Source organism: Salmo trutta, chromosome 22 (genome assembly GCF_901001165.1).
Source record: "Salmo trutta chromosome 22, fSalTru1.1, whole genome shotgun sequence".
Lineage (NCBI taxonomy): Eukaryota > Metazoa > Chordata > Actinopteri > Salmoniformes > Salmonidae > Salmo > Salmo trutta.
In genome coordinates this window covers 38,859,767-38,881,504 of record NC_042978.1, presented here as the reverse complement: position 1 = coordinate 38,881,504, position 21,738 = coordinate 38,859,767, and the positions used below count along the sequence as shown (strand labels likewise).

General features: G+C 44.2%; 1 protein-coding gene across 1 annotated transcript in view; it reads left to right on the top strand.

The window, feature by feature from the left end:
• Positions 1–21,738, top strand: part of sgip1a (SH3GL interacting endocytic adaptor 1a) — a 107,321-nt gene that overhangs the window by 41,624 nt on the left and 43,959 nt on the right. Inside the window, exon 3 of the mRNA XM_029706238.1 lies at positions 21,417–21,489. Coding sequence (XP_029562098.1) covers positions 21,417–21,489 — 73 coding nt within the window. The remainder of the gene's footprint in view (positions 1–21,416; positions 21,490–21,738) is intronic.

Sequence of the window (21,738 nt, the reverse complement as noted above, 5' to 3'; positions counted from 1 at the left end):
GTCTCGCCCTTTGAAAGTCATGTCAGTGGGGCTCAGAGCGTACGTGTCCCCAGCCCACAACAAGTTTCTTCTTATAAGACGGCTGTTTGATGTAGGGCTGCTAAGATTCTCACTCCATTTTGCGTCTGTTTTGTAGTTGAAATGAACCAGTGCTTTTGATATGTTCTTTATCTGGTGTTTGATAAGTGATGGCCAAGCAGACACTTTCCCTGGAATGCGTTTTTTATGACGGGATCAGAGCAGCAGCCTATGGTTACCACAGGGCTGGGTGGGGGTGTGAGTGAGAGGAATTGGTGGTGTGTGTTTCTTCAAGTGCTTCCAGACCTAGAGATTGCCTGTGGTTTCTCTCTCTCTCTCTCTCTCTTTCGTTCTTTCATTCGTCCTTCCTTCCCTTTGTAAACAGACATCCTAGTGGCTTGTGGATGGGATGGTGGTTGATGACAATAATTTTAAGGTTGGTTTAAATAGACCCTCTGGTTAGAAGAGCCTGACAGGACATTCCCCTCCCTGATCAACCGGTAATCCCTATATGGAGGGGGCAGGAGATCAGGCCTGCCTCGGACACACTGATTAGAGAGAGGGATGGAGGGAAGGGAAATCCAAAGTAATTCCTAACAGCTTTGAGCCTTTAGCAGTCAGATCTCCTTATCGGTTTGGAGGGAGGGAGATATCCCAATTTAAGATCTGACAAAAAATACTTAAATCATTTATAGAACCCATTGCCCTCTATGGTTGTGAGGTTTAGGATCCACTCCCCAACCAATAATTCACAAAATGGGACAAACACCCGATTGAGACTCTTGCAGAATTTGGCAAAACCCCAAACAATCCATGCAGAGCAGAATGAGGACTATACCCACTAGTTATCAACATCCAGAAAAGAGCTGTTCAATTCTACAACCACCTAAAAGGAAGCGATGCCCACACATTCCACCACAAAGCCCTCACCTACAGAGAGATGAACCTAGAGAAGAGTCCCCACACAAACACACAGACCCCACAGAGCCCCAGGACAGCAACACAATTAGACCCAACCAAATCACGAGAAAACAAAAAGATGGAAAGAATTAGCTTTCCAATTTGCTGAGTTTTTTTTGTTATCTGGCCCTAAACAGATAGTACAACATTAAGAAAACTCAGTGAGCATAGGCTTCCTATTGAGAGAGGCCACCATAGGCAGACCTGGCGCTCAAGAGAAGACAGGCTAAGACAAGCACACCTCCCACAAAAATGAAACTGGGCTGCACTTCCTAACGTCCTGCCAAATATACAGTATGACCACATTAGAGATACATATTTCCCACAGATCACAAAGAGTTAGAAAACAAATCAAACATTGATAAACTCCCATATCTGTTAGGTGAAATACCGCAGTGGGCATCACAGCAGCAAGATGTGTGGCCCGTTGCCATGCGAAAAGGGCTACCAGTGGAGCACAAACAACACTGTAAATACCACCTATATTTATGTTTATTTATTTCCCCCTAGAACTATTTGCACATTGCTAAAACACTGTACATAATTGATGATGTTCTCACTTTTGTTTATTTCACTTGCTTTGGCAATGTAAACACATTTCCCATGCCAAAGAATCCCCGTGAGGGGGAGAGAGACCTTTTAAAGATGGAGTTGTTTCCTTGCTGAGTCGTCCATTTAAAATCACTGCCGTATGCTGTCACATCTCTGTGTCTCCTAGCGAGGCTTACAAATTTCCTGTCCCCCCAGGGAGCTGAGAAGGGAACATGATCCTGATTCATCTCAGCTACTGATTCACATTAGCTGCTCCTCCGTAATATTTCATCTGAACAAGAGCTATAGAGGCACAACGTGTCTCAGCATTCTCCTCTCATGGAGTCTATCTCTCTGAGCGTTCTATTCTGACCAATAAAACATCTTGCAGGGAAGCTGCAAGTGATGTGATTGGTCGAGCTGTGCTTAGGCAGAGGGCAACTGTGTGTGGAGACTGATGACTAGTGTGAAAGCTTGGGCCACTCTCTCTTCCTGTATCTGCCATCTCTCTCACTCTTTTTCTTCTCTTCTCCTGTCTCTTTCTCCCTCCTACTCTCACTGGCCAGCAGTACATGTCCAGGACCGCACAGCGCACACACACAGCTCGTTGGTTTGCTAGACAGGTCTCTCTCTCTCTTTCTCACTCACTCACTCACTCACTCACTCACTCACTCACTCACTCACTCACTCACTCACTCGCTTGTTAGCTCTTCATCCACTAAATGTCTCCTTGTCTGGATCTGATTCAGGTCTAAGGTGGTCTCTCTCCAACCGGTCCAGGCTGTGAGGTCAGATCATGTGTTTCTATAGAGGCTGCTCATGTTAGTGTTGAGAACAATGCTTTCTCAGCCTCTCTTCCATAGTATAATGTGAATGGGAATGGATGCAGTGCTGATCTATTGGGAGAGGAGAGTGTCGTGTCTTTGGCATCATTAAACTGAAGACTGTTAGTTTATCAAATCAATTCTCTGTAATTATTAATACGTGATTAACTAATCAGGTAAATGTAATTAACTAGGAAGTCGGAGCACCAAGGAAAATATTCAGATTACAAAGTTATAATTTTCCTAATATAACTTTCAGATATTTTAATATCTGATCAATTAGTCTTCTAATGAATGACTTATTCTTTACCTCACGTTAGTCTCATTCCAAACGTCGTAAATTGTTGGTTATCTGCACGAACCCAATCTTCACTATGAACCATCCATACATCAATTGTCTCAATAATTGATTTATTAACTAACTAAATAATCACAGAAATGCACACACAAACAAACAAAGTAGATATGGTTACAAGGAAATGATAGGGGATGTTCTCTAGTGGGCTAAACCGGTATGGCGGCTTGGTAGACAAAGGGACTGAAAAGGGCGCGAAAGATAAAAGACACTACACAATTGATAATTATAACAATTGAAATGCTAATCCTTTGCACATGAACGCTCACTCATTCGGGAATAATTGCAATCAATATATATATTTACGCTCAGTGTGTCGTCGTGATCTCTGTTGGAAAGTTAGTTTCTGTTGGAGAGTTTGTCCGCACTCTCGATCTCTTTTCCGTGGTTAGAATAGATAGTTCAGAGTCCCATTCAGAAATGTTGTTATAGAAGAGATGTTTCGGCGGTTGTCGGCCTTCGCATTCAATGGTATAGAATTCCTAGCTGCAGACTAGTAATTAGTATCAAAGATTTGCTCTTATTCTGTCGCATCGATAGTCTCAGAGTTTTACCACGTGGTATGGTTAAAAGATTCCGCAGTCTACTCAAACCTTAGCTCCCTCTGTGATGAGGTACTGGTATGGTCTCAAACCTTAGCCCTCTCGTGGTAATCGAGGTAAGCTAGTCTGAAGGGAATTCCTCCAGGTAGGGGTTATATTCGTAACAGTAGAAAGGGGCTGTCCCATGACGCCAGATCAATGTCTGTGCTCATGGGGCGAGCCAATGATTTAGTTAAACTTTAAAGGGAATTGGATTCTCTTTCAGTAAACAGTTTAAAATCATATTACATAATTTCACAAATAGTTTAATCTTTACTCATTCATTTCATACAACAATTAGATGCAAGCCTCACAACTGAGACTCTTGTATAAACAGAGTTATGGTAATGTGGCTGTATTGTCTCTCATGAGTTTCACAAACATTAAACGAAATGGACCGATCGTAGCTGGATTCTCTCCCGACCGTGTACACATTCTCCAAAGCATGAACATTGCTCAGTTCTCAAGTTATGTGATGTGGAAGAGGTTCCTTTGTTCTCCTGTGAAACTCACTCTCTCTATACTCTGGCCATGAGGACAGAAACTCCTCTAGGAATTTATGACCTGCCTAACAGAGCCTGGGTGTAGGGGGAAGAGAGAGAGGTGGTAAGAGAGAGAGGGGTGTCGTGACGGTGTATTAGTTAATGTGACGACTGTTGCTCATCGAATGATTAACGGTTTATAATTGCGTGATTAAATGAATTAAGCAATGAATCAAGCAATTATTAACTCATTAACCTGGGGCACCATGGGAACATTATTTTGATTGAGTTTCTATTTCCCAAATTAACTCAAAGGATATCAGAATATCGATTTTACAACAGTCGCTAAATTAATCAACCTCTTGTCTCATGTCTGAACGTCGCATAATCCGGGAATCTGCACGAACCCGGGCTACACCAATGAGTTTACCACACCAATCTTAGTTGATTATTGATTTACTAGCAAGCTAAAATGATGATAAAAATACACATACACAAAACACAGTCTAGCTATTGATTAGGACTTAGTATAACGGGCCAACACACTATGGCACGTGTTACCCAAAATGGGGATTTAAAAGAGAGAGAAACAAAGAAAGTACACGAGAGAAATATACATTTGGGTTCATTTGTCAGCCATGCTTATTTAAACCTAGCCTTGCCCCGAACTGCCGCTCTTATGGGTCAGAATATAATGATGTAATTACGTGTTGGAGGTCTCAGGTGGGAAGCTCCGCGTGGGTCGTTTAGGCTTCTCAATGACGCACTTCTCCGGCGCAACTCTCTGGTTGTCCTCACGATGTCAGTGTCCTTCTTGGCTTAGTGGTCTGATCCCTCGCGGTCTTCTGAGGACAGACAGCTCTGTAGCTCAGAGCTCACAGCTTCGGCCTCGAACGGTGTAGATACCACGATTCAATGGAGAGTGGAGGCTGGGTGGTTCGGCTTGAATTCACCCGCTTAGACACAGCTACTCGTCCGTAGCTCGTGTAGAAAAAGATTTCTTTGTCTTCAACCTTGTGTTTCGTTTTGGGGTTCGTTGACTTTGTTAGACCTTCGCTGCAGCTTGGGGTCAATTAGTCTGATATGTTATTTCTTCACTCTCCTGTCTTATACCCTCGGGTCAGAAGTGGGCGTAACCGCCTTTAGGGCAATTCTCTGGGCGGACCAAGTTAAGGGACAAGGCCTAGATTTGACTAAAATCCGATTTTAGACACTAACTTCACATTTCATCTTTACCAAAACATTCTGTTTGATTTGGATATTTTCCGCACAACGTACAATGTATAAACATCAGGCATATACTGGGAAAACTCTTAAAGGTACAATGTTTTCATAATAACGTCATCTCTTAACCTTTAAAAACAATACAAAAGTTACATACATTTTAATATTCCACCTCTCGTCATGACCACCATTGTGGCTGACGGAAACCATTGTTCCAAAGTCCCTTTATTGCATGTTTAATGTTCTGAGGCCAGTTCTCCATTGTGAGGACAAAGGAATTTCTCTGTGGCCTAAGGTTTATTATGGGCTTGAGGTGTCATAAAATCCCCACATCTTCAGACCCCTAGATCTCTCCTCCTCTGTTGGGGGTTTGGGAGATAATCTGTAGGGTGGTGGTCTCCTGTACCCTGACCTGATCAGGACAGTCATGACAGGGGGATGGTGCTTGCTGTACCCAAAGAGGGCCACGTCATGACAAGAGCGATGTATGGGCTCATCTCAGCAGCAGAGCCAGTCTATGGGAGGGCCATTTATTAATTATACCATTCTGGAGGGGCTGGAGAGGGTTTACAGAGTCAGACACTATATCAAGGTACACACACACACACACACACACACACACACCACAAACACCCACAATATTACTTCCACTCAGCTCCTCTCACGTGAACACTTGTACGTGAAGGTGGACAGACACAGAACAAGTGAGGGATGGTGATAGTGGGATAGAGAGAAACAGAGATACCATCTGCTGTCTCCTTTGAAAAGCTCAGTGCCAACCAAATCCTCCTCATACTAATAAGACTAGGCTATGAGAAATGTTCCGTCCACTAAAGAGAATAAATGGTATGTCCACACTGCCTAGAACAATAGCTGACACATCTCACAGATGCACTACATGACCAAAAGTATGTGGACACCTGCTCGTCAAACATCTCATTCCAAAATAATGGGCATTAATATGGAGTTGGTCCCCTTTTTGCTGCTATAACAGCCTCCAGTCTTCTGGGAAGACTTTCCACTCGATCGTCTCATCGCTGTAACTCCCCAAAGGGCTCGGGAGGCAAAGGTCAAGTCATGCTTCTTAACACCTGCCCGTTTAACCCGGAAGCCAGCTGCACCAAACACTGTTCAACTGACGACGAGGTCAGCCTGCAGGCGCCCAGCCCGCCACAAGGAGTCTTTAGAGCATGATGAACCAAGTAAAGCCCCCCTGGCCAAACCCTCCCCTAACCCGGACGAAGCTGGGCCAATTGTGTGCCGCCCTATAAAACTCCCGATCACGGCCGGTTGTGATACAGCCCGGGATCGATCCCGGGTCTGTAGTGACGCCTTAAACCGCTGGGCCAATCAGGAGGCCCTCGTCAAACCATTTCTGTATGGACCTCGCTTTGTGCACAGGGGCATTGTCATGAAAAACAACCATTTGTCCTCCTCCACCAAACTTTTAGTTGGCACTATGCATTGGGGAAGGTAGCTTTCTCCTGGCATCCGCGAGGTGTTGAAAGGACAGTCTCTCTGGCAGCCACTCACTGGAAGATAGAGGATTTATGTAAGCTTTGTTAAAGGATAGCTCAGCACTTAGTCAGGGGTTATTGGGATACTGTACATGGAGTAACTGGTTTTAAAATGGCAGTTAAGTTTGAAGTGAACTAATTCACCTTTTCACATTCAAAAGCGGGTAAATCTCAGTTGTACCATATGCTTTTCTACAATATTCTGTGCAGGTCCTTCCTGCCAAGTAGCTCCAGAGTTGGTTTAATCCACTTCCATTTCCTGTTTATGAGCTTGGCTCAAATAGGCTAGAGATGGTCTATAATAGTCCCTGGGGTGGTCTGTATCAGTCTTTCCTACACCATCTGAGGGGGTAAAATAAAGGTCTCAGAAAAAACAGGACAGTGGCGGACCACACCTCAACTCTATCGACCATTTAACTAACGGTATTTATGAAAGACACATTAACTGAAGACTTGTTAGCTTCTGAGTCATTGATTAGTAAAAGGTCTATACTGATGAAAGTAAATAACCAAAGGGTTAAGTGGCTATTTATTGGTTTATGTTCAGTGTGTTTAGGTCTTGTGTGTTTGTGTTTTCACCTTGGTATGGTTGACTGTAAGACTCCACTGTAAGATCATGCCATTGCCACTTCTCTGCTCTGGCATCATGGGAATATCCAAGTTAGCTTTGTAAACACACTGTTTCGTTGACGCCCTTTCGCCTTGTTATTTCCATGACAATGAGCGTGCCACCCTTCTGATAAAGCTTTTACCTAAATGTGGTTTTCAAAGTTTTGTAATCATCATGCAGACATGAGGACATGGCTATATTGTTGTCCACAAGAGGAGTAGAATATCTCATCAGCTTCTCTGCATTGAAATGATTTTTCACAACATTAACTTTAGAGCTGGACGTGAATGGAGTTGATTGGTATTATTGTGTGTGAGGCTTTTAGCAGGAATATCATATCACTGATGTATATTAGCCATAATTGACCTATTCATTTTATTCAGCCTGTTTAGCATGATTGGTCTGAGCTCTTTTAGCTGGAATTGAAAGTGGATTTGACAATAAGATGAAGGCAGCTAAAGATTTTATTCACTCACACAGGACACTCAGGAATGACTATTTTATTCACTCACACAGGACACTCAGGAATGACTATTCTATTCACTCACACAGGGGACTCAGGAATGACTATTCTATTCACTCACACAGGGGACTCTGGAATGACTATTCTATTCACTCACACAGGGGACTCTGGAATGACTATTCTATTCACTCACACAGGGGACTCTGGAAGGGCTTCTATTCACTCACACAGAGGACTCAGGAATGACTATTCTATTCACTCACACAGAGGACTCAGGAATGGCTATTCTATTCACTCACACAGAGGACTCAGGAATGGCTATTCTATTCACTCACACAGAGGACTCAGGAATGACTATTCTATTCACTCACACAGAGGACTCAAGAATGACTATTCTATTCACTCACACAGAGGACTCAGGAATGGCTATTCTATTCACTCACACAGAGGACTCAGGAATGACTATTCTATTCACTCACACAGAGAACTCAGGAATGGCTATTCTATTCACTCACACAGAGAACTCAGGAATGGCTATTCTATTCACTCACACAGAGGACTCAGGAATGACTATTCTATTCACTCACACAGAGAACTCAGGAATGGCCCAGGCATCAAACCTTAACGGACATAAAGATTTAACACACATCTTTTTTCGTCACTTTATTCAACTCCGGTCAAGTACGGGTCAGTTATGATTTGGTGTGTGTGAGTAAGGTGTTGTTTTGTGAGTGTGTTAATTTCTCCGTTCCACTCAGCCCCAGACCACAGCAGGCCCTCACATGTCTCCCTCTCATCCCATCCTCCCACCTGGTAGAAGAGCTAGCCTTGGACGGACCGACTGACCGACCCTCTGTCTTCCTGACGGAGTCAAACACTAGTTGCTCCCGTCATTCCAGATGAATCGGTCCACTCATCTCCTCTCAGATGTACACGCTGTATGTTTTGCTGATTAGCTTCCTAAGAATGATTTGTGGGGAAATGCTTTCACAATTCCTTTTCTATGAGTAGTGTGAAGGACCCTCGTGAGGATTACTATCTAGCAGGTAATGTTCTCTTAATGTTTGTCTATGTTACTGCAATGTTGTGGAAGGTCCCTCGGGTTACGTTATTGTTTACTCTGGTCTCTGCAGTGCCCATTTAATACCTTATGTGGAGACGTTTCACTTTATTTTCACGTAAATACCAGTACAGGTGGGAGTGTATGCAATGTTCAGACATGTTCTACTCAGGTGAACAGATGTTATTACTGGTGCACGAGCAGGGAAATCTGTGTGAAACACTTTCTGATGATTGGTCTACTCCATGAAAGGTTGATTGTGAACTACCGATGTCACTTCCATGACCCTTTGTCTGCTCTATCCAAGGCTGAGGGCTCTATAGGATAAGTAAGGATGAACCTCTGTCTACTCTATCCAAGGCTGAGGGCTCTATAGGATCAGGTGAGAGGGACTGACTGGCTAGAGGGAATCAGGAATTGACAACTCATCCTCTGGGGATCAACTAGGGGGTGTCTCACTGTATGGTCACTGTGTGTCTACCAGTGTGTTATTATCTACAGTACCTTGTAAATTATAGCATACCTCATAAAGGTTTCAAAGAGCTCAGACTGCTGGATGCTCATTATGGGCAATGGACACTTGGCATAACTTACCATTAGTATGTGTATGGTGTACACAGGCACAAGTTTAGTATGTGTGTTCTATTCTTGTATCTATTTGGATATTGTTCATGGATATGTGCATGGATATTTGTTTCCTTGTTTGTCTGTTTACTGCTTTGTCATATTGTGGACAGGGTGACATGTTTACTCAGCGCACAGTGAGCGTAAAGCAGCAACAGCTACCAAAATAAGACTATCTACTCTCTCCTCTTCTCTCCTCTCTCCCTTCTCCTCTTCCCTCCTCTCCTCTCTCCCCTCTCCACTCTCCTCTCTCCTCTCCTCTTCTCTCTCCCCTCTCCTCTCTCCCCTCTCCCCTCTCCTCTTCCCTCCACTCCTCTTCCCTCCTCTCCCCTCTCTTCTCTCCTCTCCTCTCTCCTCGCTCCCCTCTCCTCTTCCCTCCTCTCCTCTTTCCTCCTCTCCTCTCCTCTCTCCTTCTCCTCTCCCCTCCACTTCTAGCTCAACTGATTGTTAAGCATGACTCTCCAGTTAAGGACATCTGCCAGCTAGCTTGCTGAGATTCATATGTATTAGCCATAAGTGCTTATTTTTCTGCCCTTGTCTTTCTGCTGTGAATCTGGTGACTGAGCTCAGCCAAGAGCTGCTGCAGATGACATTCAATTTAAATGGACTGGTATTTATGCAGCTGTGGAAGACCTTTGGGTTGCTCTTTCTGATTTATATGGTGATTTGTTGTGAAAGGAGGAGGATGTGGCTGGAATAGTTGGGGATTCAATCTCGATGTAAAATGCTGTAGACTGGATTTATACACCTAACCCATCCTGTGCCCTGGTGTTGACCCATCCACCAGTCACAGATTTATAGGCCTAACCCATCCTGTGCCCTGGTGTTGACCCATCTACCAGTCACAGATTTATAGGCCTAACCCATCCTGTGCCCTGGTGTTGACCCATCCACCAGTCACAGATTTATACACCTAACCCATCCTGTGCCCTGGTGTTGACCCATCCACCAGTCACAGATTTATACACCTAACCCATCCTGTGCCCTGGTGTTGACCCATCCACCAGTCACAGATTTATACACCTAACCCATCCTGTGCCCTGGTGTTGACCCATCCACCAGTCACAGATTTATACACCTAACCCATCCTGTGCCCTGGTGTTGACCCATCCACCAGTCACAGATTTATAGGCCTAACCCATCCTGTGCCCTGGTGTTGACCCATCCACCAGTCACAGATGTATACACCTAACCCATCCTGTGCCCTGGTGTTGACCCATCCACCAGTCACAGATTTATACACCTAACCCATCCTGTGCCCTGGTGCTGACCCATCCACCAGTCACAGATTTATAGGCCTAACCCATACTGTGCCCTGGTGCTGACTCATCCAGCAGTCACAGATTTATAGGCCTAACCCATCCTGTGCCCTGGTGCTGACTCATCCAGCAGTCAGTTCAATCTAATACACAGATTTCAACCAAAAAATAGTTGTTAACATCATCATATTCTGGAATGCAGAATATGCTCTCTTCTAAATGATGACTGACTTATCTGCAGACACAAGTCATTGTTGTTATCAATAATATTATACATCTGTAAGGGGTGCATAACTGGTGGCAGGGAAGTCAGATGCAGGAGAGCAGAACTTGGTAAATAGCCGGAGCAGTTTAATAGTAAAAACCAACGGCATAAGAAAATACGAAATATGGGCACAATAACCCGACGCGCACCAGTCAAACATATGTGCACATGTACTTACAATAAACAATACCACACAAAGACATGGGGGGAACAGAGGGTTAAATACACAACACATAATGAGGGAAATGAAAACCAGGTGTGTGGGAAAACAAGACAAAACAAATGGAAAATGAAAACTGGATCAGCGATGGCTAGAAGACCGGCGACGTCGACCGCCGAACACCGCCCGAACAAGAAGAGGCATCGACTTCGGCAGAAGTTATGACAACATCTGATAAACAGCGGCTGCTGATTGGTGTATGGAAAGCAGATGTTACAGAAAGTTGTGGAAATGTCAGCCTTTGGTGCATGTAATAGGGAGTGCCAGCTGTTAGGAGAACATAAGGACAGAGAGGCATTCCGGAATACCTTTTGTCCACACTTTGCCAGCTGTCAGTGTACTGCAGCCAGTTCTACCCATGATGACCCACTTTCCTTAGTGTTCAGCCACACGTCATTAGCTACAGAATCTGTCTTGTCAATGTGTGCATCCATTCAGCAACTGACAAATCCAGTACTGCGTGTCGTCGTGTTCCAGAGCCGTGTAATGTGCCGGATATTGTATATGCACAATGTCTGTGAAAGGTCAGTGTGTGTGTGTGTGTGTGTGTGTGTGTGTGTGTGTGTGTGTGTGTACAGTAAGTGTGTCAGTCCATAGCAGCCACCTGGACAATACAGTAAGAGATCAGCCTTAGTGCATTGTCACACTGAGTAGGGCTTGTGGTGACCGAAGTCCGGTGGCCATTTTCCTGCCTCTGTCAAAGGCTGCGTTTACACAGGCTGCCAAATTCTGATATATTTCCACTCATTCGTCTTTAGACCAATCGGATCAGCTCTGAAAAATTGGTCAAAATACCAATGAGTGAAAAAAAGATCAGAATTGGGCTGCCTGTGTAAACGCAGCCTTAGTGAGTCTGTTTTGTCTCACTGTCTCTCTGTTACCTTGTTGCACTGTCTCTCTTTTCTGTCTCTCTTCTCTCTGTCTCTCTGTCTCTCTGTCTCTTTGTGTGTGTGTGTGTGTGTGTGTGTGTGTGTGTGTGTGTGTGTGTGTGTGTGTGTGTGTGTGTGTGTGCGCACATTTGTTAGTTCATAGAGTTGTATCTGCCAGACTCCTGCTGCATCTCTCTCTCCGGCTCCATCCTCACAGGGATGACTCAGACCAGCACAGGAGCCATGTTAAACCTCCTCTATATACCCATCCCAGCCATTATACCCAGCCCAGCCATTATACCCAGCCCAGCCATTATACCCAGCCCAGCCATTATACCCAGCCCAGCCATTATACCAAGCCAACCCTAGCCATTATACCCAGCCCAGCCCACCCCAGCCATTATACCCAGCCATTATACCTAGCCATTATACCCAGCCCAGCCCACCCCAGCCATTATACCCAGCCCAGCCCACCCCAGCCATTATACCCAGCCATTATACCCAGCCCAGCCCACCCCAGCCATTATACCCAGCCATTATACCTAGCCATTATACCCAACCATTATACCCAGCCAACCCCAGCCATTATACCCAGCCCAGCCATTATACCAAGCCCAGCCATTATACCAAGCCCAGCCATTATACCCAGCCCAGCCATTATACCCAGCCCAGCCATTATACCAAGCCAACCCTAGCCATTATACCCAGCCCAGCCCACCCCAGCCATTATACCCAGCCATTATACCCAACCATTATACCCAGCCAACCCCAGCCATTATACCCAGCCCAGCCATTATACCCAGCCATTATATCCAGCCATTATACCCAGCCAACCCCAGCCATTATACCCAGCCATTATACCCAGCCATTATACCCAGCCATTATACCTAGCCATTATACCCAGCCATTATACCCAGCCATTATACCCAGCCATTATACCTAGCCATTATACCCAGCCATTATACCTAGCCATTATACCCAGCCATTATACCTAGCCATTATACCCAGCCATTATACCCAGCCATTATACCTAGCCATTATACCTAGCCATTATACCTAGCCATTATACCTAGCCATTAGGTCTAGCCATTATACCCAGCCATTATACCTAGCCATTATACCCAGCCATTATACCCAGCCATTATACCCAGCCATTATACCCAGCCAACCCCAGCCATTATACCTAGCCATTATACCTAGCTATTATACCCAGCCATTATACCCAGCCAACCCCAGCCATTATACCTAGCCATTATACCTAGCCATTATACCCAGCCATTATACCCAGCCATTATACCTAGCCATTATACCCAGCCATTATACCTAGCCATTATACCCAGCCAACCCCAGCCCACCCCAGCCATTATACCCAGCCAACCCCAGCCATTATACCTAGCCATTATACCTAGCCATTATACCTAGCCATTGTACCCAGCCATTATACCCAGCCATTATACCTAACCATTATACCCAGCCATTATACCTAGCCATTATACCCAGCCATTATACCTAGCCATTATACCTAGCCATTATACCTAGCCATTATACCTAGCCATTATACCCAGCCATTATACCCAGCCATTATACCCAGCCATTATACCCCGCCATTATACCCAGCCAACCCCAGCCATTATACCTAGCCATTATACCTAGCCATTATACCCAGCCATTATACCTAGCCATTATACCCAGCCATTATACCCAGCCATTATACCCAGCCATTATACCTAGCCATTATACCCAGCCATTATACCTAGCCATTATACCCAGCCATTATACCTAGCCATTATACCTAGCCATTATACCCAGCCATTATACCTAGCCATTATACCCAGCCATTATACCTAGCCATTATACCTAACCATTATACCTAGCCATTATACCTAGCCATTATACCTAGCCATTATACCCAGCCATTATACCTAGCCATTATACCCAGCCATTATACCTAGCCATTATACCCAGCCATTATACCCAGCCAACCCCAGCCCACCCCAGCCATTATACCCAGCCAACCCCAGCCATTATACCTAGCCATTATACCTAGCCATTATACCTAGCCATTATACCTAGCCATTGTACCCAGCCATTATACCCAGCCATTATACCTAGCCATTGTACCCAGCCATTATACCCAGCCATTATACCTAGCCATTATACCCAGCCATTATACCTAGCCATTATACCCAGCCATTATACCCAGCCATTATACCTAGCCATTATACCTAGCCATTATACCCAGCCATTATACCTAGCCATTATACCCAGCCATTATACCCAGCCATTATACCCAGCCATTATACCCAGCCAACCCCAGCCATTATACCTAGCCATTATACCTAGCCATTATACCCAGCCATTATACCCAGCCATTATACCTAGCCATTATACCCAGCCATTATACCCAGCCATTATGCCCAGACATTATACCTAGCCATTATACCCAGCCATTATACCTAGCCATTATACCCAGCCATTATACCCAGCCATTATACCCAGCCATTATACCTAGCCATTATACCTAGCCATTATACCCAGCCATTATACCTAGCCATTATACCCAGCCAACCCCAGCCCACCCCAGCCATTATACCCAGCCAACCCCAGCCATTATACCTAGCCATTATACCCAGCCATTATACCTAGCCATTATACCTAGCCATTATACCCAGCCATTATACCTAGCCATTATACCCAGCCATTATACCTAGCCATTATACCCAGCCATTATACCTAGCCATTATACCCATCCCACCCCAGCCATTATACCAGCCCACCCCAGCCATTATACCTAGCCATTATACCCAGCCCACCCCAGCCATTATACCCAGCCAACCCCAGCCATTCTACCAGTCCACCCCAGCCATTATACCCAGCCCACCCCAGCCATTCTACCCAGCCCATCCTAGCCAACCCCAGCCATTATACCCAGCCAATCCCAGCCATTATACCCAGCCATTATACCCAGCCATTATACCTAGCCATTATACACAGCCATTATACCCAGCCATTATACCAAGCCATTATACCTAGCCATTATACCCAGCCATTATACCTAGCCATTATACCCAGCCAACCCCAGCCATTATACCCAGCCCACCCCAGCCAATATACCCAGCCCACCCCCGCCATTATACCCAGCCCCGCCATTATACTCAGCCCATCCTAGCCAACCCCAGCCATTATACCCAGCCCACACCAGGCATTATACCCAGCCCACCCCAGCCATTTTACACAGCCCACCCCAGCCATTATACACAGCCCATACTAGCCAACCCCAGCCATTATATCCAGCCCATCCCAGCCAACCCCAGCCGTTATAACCAGCTGTTATAACTTCAACCAGTAAAATGTCTCTTTGGATATCTTTTGCTACAGCCTATATCAGAGGTCAACCGATTAATCGGCATGGTCGATTAATTAGGGCCGATTTGAAGTTTTCATAACAATCAGTAATCAGCCTTTTTGGACACCGATTATGGACGATTTCATTGCAATCCACGAGGAGACTGCGTGGCAGGCTGACCACCTGTTACGCGAGTGCAGCATCAAAAGGACCTTGTGGCTGCAAGGAGCCAAGGTAAGTTGCTAGCTAGCATTAAACTTATCTTATAAAAAACAATCAATCTTCACATAATCACTAGTTAACTACACATGGTTGATGATATTACTAGGTTAACTAGCTTGTTCTGTGTTGCATATAATCAATGCTGTGCCTGTTAATTTCTCATTGAACCACAGCCTACTACAACTTCGCCAAACAGGTGATGATTTAACAAAAGCGCATTCGTAAAAAAACACAATCGTTGCACAAATGTACCTAACCATAAACATCAATGCCTTTCTTAAAATCAGTACACAAGTATATTTTTTTAAACCTGCAAATGTAGTTAAAAGAAATTCATGTTAGCAGGCAATATTAACTAGGGAAATTGTGTCAGTTCTCTTGTGTTCAGTGCAAGCAGAGTCAGGGTATATGCAGCAGTTTGGGCCACCTGGCTCGTTGCGAACTGTGTGAAGACCATTTCTTGCTAACAAAGACCGTAATTAATTTGTCAGAATTTTACATAATTATGACATAACATTGAAGGTTGTGCAATGTAACAGGAATATTTAGACTTATGGATGCCACCTGTTCGATAAAATACGAAACGGTTCCATATTTCACTGAAATAATAAACATTTTGTTTTTGAGATGATAGTTTCCAGATTTAACCATATTAATTACCAAAGGCTCGTATTTCTGTGTGTTTATTAAATTATAATTAAGTCTATGATTTGATAGAGCAGTCTGACTGAGCGCTGGTAGGCAGCAGCAGGCTCGTAAGCATTCATTCAAACAGCACTTTATTGCATTTGCCAGCAGCTCTTCGCAATGCTTGAAGCACAGCGCTGTTTATGACTTCAAGCCTATCAACTCCCGAGATTAGGCAATACTAAAGTGCCTATAAGAACATCCAATAATCAAAGGTACATGAAATACAAATGCTATAAGGAGAAATAGTCCTATAATTCCTATAATAACTACAACCTAAAACTTCTTACCTGGGAATATTGACGACTCATGTTAAAAGGAACCACCAGCTTTCATATGTTCTCATGTTCTGAGCAAGGAACTTAAACGTTAGCTTTTTTACATGGCACATATTGCACATTTACTTTCTTCTCCGACACTGTGTTTTTGCATTATTTAAACCAAATTGAACATGTTTCATTATTTATTTGAGACAAAATGGATTTTATTTATGTATTATATTAAGTTAAAATAAAAGTGTTCATTGTTCAATCAGTATTGTTGTAATTGTCATTATTTCAAATATATATATAAATCGGCCGATTGAATTGGTATCAGCTTTTTTTGGTCCTCCAATAATCCGTATCGGTATCGGCGTTGAAAAATCATGATCGGTCGATCTCTAATATCAATGAGTGTTAGCATTCTAGCTAACAACTGCTACATTCAAAATAATTATTTACCATTGATCACAACCAAATATATTTGTAGCGACTGTTCAAGCAAGAATCAAAACATCATTGTAAGCGTAAAAAAAAGTGATTTTGTTTAGAAGTAATAAAAACATAAATCTATGTTGATTGTGCGCAGATGGCGATGGCTTTCTTACTGCTGCCAAGAGTCGCGCGCATCTGTACGTGACGTCAGTGTGTCGTGTACTGAAAAAGGGTCTATTATATGATTCGTACAATAAAATCATATAAAATAATGTCACGGGACTTATGAGCATATCTTGTTTGCTAAATGAACTAGCCAATAGCATGGCGTATCGGAGATATGTTTATGTTAATTGATGGTCAATTACTATGCCGGCAGTCATTTGCATGACAATAACCGTCTGACAAAATGTCCTGACCATCACAGCTCTAGTGACCACCCACACCTCCATAACTTAACACCTTCCTACAATAACTGCACCTGTCGGAGTGACTGACCACGCACCTTGCAGCATGATCACACACCTTCCAAGAATAGGTTTGAGTTACCAGACACCCGTTTCTCTGCTTCCTCAGTGTGTGCCATGTTCTTCTACTTAGTATTCACAGGACACCTGTCTCCCCATCCCTGCTGCCTGTCTGTGTGGAGGGCCCTCCTGGCGGACAGCCTGAGTCTTGTTCACTGTGGATAAAGAATCTCTCCAGCCTCTCCAGCTCTCTCCCTTCAAAACAGCTTGTGAAACAGTCTCTGCTTCTCCTGACTAGAGTTAGCAATCTCCCTAAATGAGCTCAGTCACCAGCTAGGGGGAGAGAGAGGGGGACCCTGTGTGTGTGTGTGTGTGTGTGTGTGTGTGTGTGTGTGTGTGTGTGTGTGTGTGTGTGTGTGTGTGTGTGTGTGTGTGTGTGTGTGTGTGTGTGTGTGTGTGTGTGTGTGTGTGTGTGTTTTCTTTAAGATCATAGCTATTTTAATTATCCTCGGCACTCCAGGGATTCCCTGGTCCAGACTGCTGAAGGCTTTGGGGGTCTGAATCACAGTCAACATCTCCAGACTACAGTTAAACCCAGAGAGAGACACATGAAGACAGAAGAGCACACAACATTCACACTGTGTTGCTCAGAACACAGAAGAGCACACAACATTCACACTGTGTTGCTCAGAACACAGAAGAGCACACAACACTGTCACCATGCAGTCTAAACACACAGGAAGCCACACACAAGCACATAACTCACAGGGTAGCTGAGGTACAGAAATCTAGTAAAGCACAGCAATAACAGAGCTATTGTAGAGAGTAGCATTGTAGATCACCTCAAACTGTCTTATCTCAGGAAGTTGTTTTGACAGGTCTGATTCGTTTTAGGACTTGTTGTTTGGTTTGGAATAGATCTCCAGATCTAGAAACCTGTTGGGGGATTGAGAGAAACAGTAACAGAGCTGCCTTAGATGAAGAGATACCAAGACATACCGAAATGGAATGCTGAAAAGTAGAAAGACAGAACTGCCTGCATGCTTCACTGCAGACGAAGACGCCTCCCTCTTTTTTTTGCAGTGTGTATTCTTTGCTCCCTCTTAGATGCCCAGATGCCATCCATAGTTAGCTAGTTTTTACCCCCTCCATCCTCTTCCCTCCGCCCTCTTCCCGCCTCCCTCTGCCTGCTTCCTGTTCCTGTCGTTTGAGTCAGGTGGCACTCCTGTTACTGGTCTCTTATTGGCTGGGAGTTCATGTGGCCCCCAACAGGGTTTTACCTGGGACCAAAAGGGTTCTACCTGGAACCAAACAGGGTTCTTCAAAGGGTTCGCCGATGGGGACAGCTGAAGAACCCTTTTAGGTAATTTTTTCTAGGATTGTAGCAGGGACAGAGGAAGTGGTTGAGTCTGGGAATGTGATAGAGGCAGGGTGAGACTGAAAGGTAACCTCAAACCCAGCGGGGACATAGGCTGTGACAGAGGCAGGAGCAGGTACTGACAGTTGCCCAGAAGGACAGTGGCAGGTAGTGACAGGTCTTCACAGAGCCTGTAGACAGACAGGAACAGGTACCTAAGATACTGAAAATCTAAGGAGGAAGAGACAGACAGACATAGAGGCATATTTTAACTCTTGTCACGTATCTCTTGGACTTCTGGCAGTTTCATTTTGCATGCTACAGATGAGGCATGTTTAGACTGTGCCTTGGGAGATTGCATGGAGATTGGCCTCCTCCCTGTGCTGGGTTGATTATTCGTTCGTCGCTCTGGCGTTTGTTGTTTATTCATGAGTTGAGTCACTGGTTTTGAATTCAAGCACTGGCCTAGAGGATAGGGATAAAGATACTGTACTGTGTGTGTGTCTGTGTGTGTGTGTGTGTGTGTGTGTGTGTGTGTGTGTGTGTGTGTGTGTGTGTGTGTGTGTACGTGTGTGTGTGTGTGTGTGTGTGTGTGTGTGTGTGTGTGTGTGTGTGTGTGTGTGTGTGTGTGTGTGTGTGTGTGTGTGTGTGTGTGTGTGTGTGTGTGGTGTGTGTGTGCGTGTGTGTGTGTGTGTGTGATACTACTTCGTGCAGACACACTCTAAGGCTCTGGTTCCCCCGCTGCGTGTTGCACTGTACTAGGAGAGGTGGAGGTGTGAGACGACAGGCAGAGACAGACATGGCAGAATGACGAGGCTGGAATAATGCAGGGAGATAACTGGACATTCATTTTGGGTTAGAATGGATTGGAGAATTGTGTACAGTAGATTTATGATAGTCCTACTCCCTTTGAAATAGTCTACACAGAAAATTTGTCCAGAAGGTTATGCCAATTTCAGTCTCTGTGTAAGAGGTACTTAATGTTAAAGGTCCAATTCAGCCATTTCTGTCTCAATATCAAATAATTTCTTGGTGACAATTAAGTACCTTGTTGTGATTGTTTTCTTCAAAAATTGTCAAAAAGAAACAAAAATAGCTTCTTAGCAAAGAGCAATTTCTCAAGCAAGAATTTTCGAGGACTGTCTGAGTAGGGACAGGAAACTGACAGCTAGTTGTTTTTGGCAGAGAAGTTTGGAACTCTCTTTTTTTATTGGTCTATTAACCAATTTACCACCTGGTGATGTCAAAACAGGCTGAGATTTCAGGCAATCTTTTCAAACAGCTCTTACACTAAAATGGCATCATCATTTTCACAGTATTGTTCCAACCTCATTGTGTGAATATATACATAAAACACAGCAAAATCACGTTTTTGACTACACTGGGCCTTTAACAGTTGCTGTACTGTTTTAGTATACTGTTCCAAGTCATTTCAGTCGGCTCCAGTCTCTCACACTCTGAATATGGAGGAAGAGCAGTTAAGTTTGCTTCCCTTCTGAGTTCATGTTTTAATAGGCTGGTATCATGGCAGGTTACAGATATAAGGAAGCAGAATCGTCTTGATTTGTGTTTCCTGAGAGAAAGGGACTATTTTTCCTGCTGTAAAGGTAGATATCAGCCATTCTCTGTTGTACTTTGTAACATAATAAGTGAGGATGAAGTGTAGACAGAAGTAGTTGCCAGGTTCCTTCCTACTCATCCTACTCTAATATGAGTTACTGTATGTCTGTTGATGATAGTGTATTGATTTAGCCAGAGGACTCATTTAGCCAAAGGACTCATTTAGCCAAAGGACTAATTTAGCCAGAGGACTCATTTAGCCAGAGGACTCATTTAGCCAGAGGACTCATTTAGCCAGAGGACTCATTTAGCCAGAGGACTCATTTAGACAGAGGAGTAATTTACACAGAGGAATAATTTACACAGAGGAGTCATTTACACAGAGGAATAATTTACACAGAGGAGTAATTTACACAGACAAATAATTTACACAGAGGAATAATTTACACAGAGGAGTAATTTGCACAGACGAATAATTTACACAGAGGTGTAATTTAGCCAGTACTCTTTTATCCAGAGCAGAGCCAGTATCAGAGGAAGGGGCCTTGACAGATCAGTGATCAACAGAAAGGGATCCCTCTGCATTGGCCATGAGGACCGTTTGAGATGTGAATGAATATCAGCCTTCAAAGAGCATTCTGCTACTCAATAATAGATGAAAAGCTCAACCTTGATCCACAGGACCACAGGTCTGGGCCTCTGTTCTGACACTGGAGAGTATAGCCAGTCTGGAACTCTATGAATACACACAGATGGACACAAACACAGACACAGACACACACAGACACAGACACACACAAACACAGACACAGACACACACAAACACAGACACAGACACACACAGACACAGACACACACAAACACAGAAACAGACACACACAGACACAGACACAGACACACACAAACACAGACACACACAAACACAAACACAAACATAGACAGACACACACAAACACAAACACACACAAACACAGACAGACACACACAAACACAAACATGGACACACACAAACACAGACACACACACACAGACACACACAAACACAGACACACACAAACATAGACACACACACACACACACTGCTTGTTGATTTTGTGTGCTCGGAACTTGACTATGTGTGTGTGTGGGTGCGTGTGCGTGTGTGCCATCTGTATGTGGGACTGTGTTTGATCTGTTCTTCACACGCACTTAATCATCTCTCTCCTTTGGTTTGTCCTCAGGATTGAAAAAACGTACCAGGAAGGCCTTTGGGATACGGAAGAAAGAGAAGGGAGACAAGGACAATGACTCCACGTAAGTCTACCAGTCAAACTTACACTTGCTCGCACACACACACACACACACACACACACACACACACACACACACACACACACACACACACACACACACACACACACACACACACACACACACACACACACACAGCAGTCATCCAAATATGATTCCACTGGCTGTGGATGTTCCATCGAGGGAGTTGAGGTTCTATTGACCATGAACGTTCCACCTGAGGAGCTCTACAGTTTGAGACGTAATGTCCGC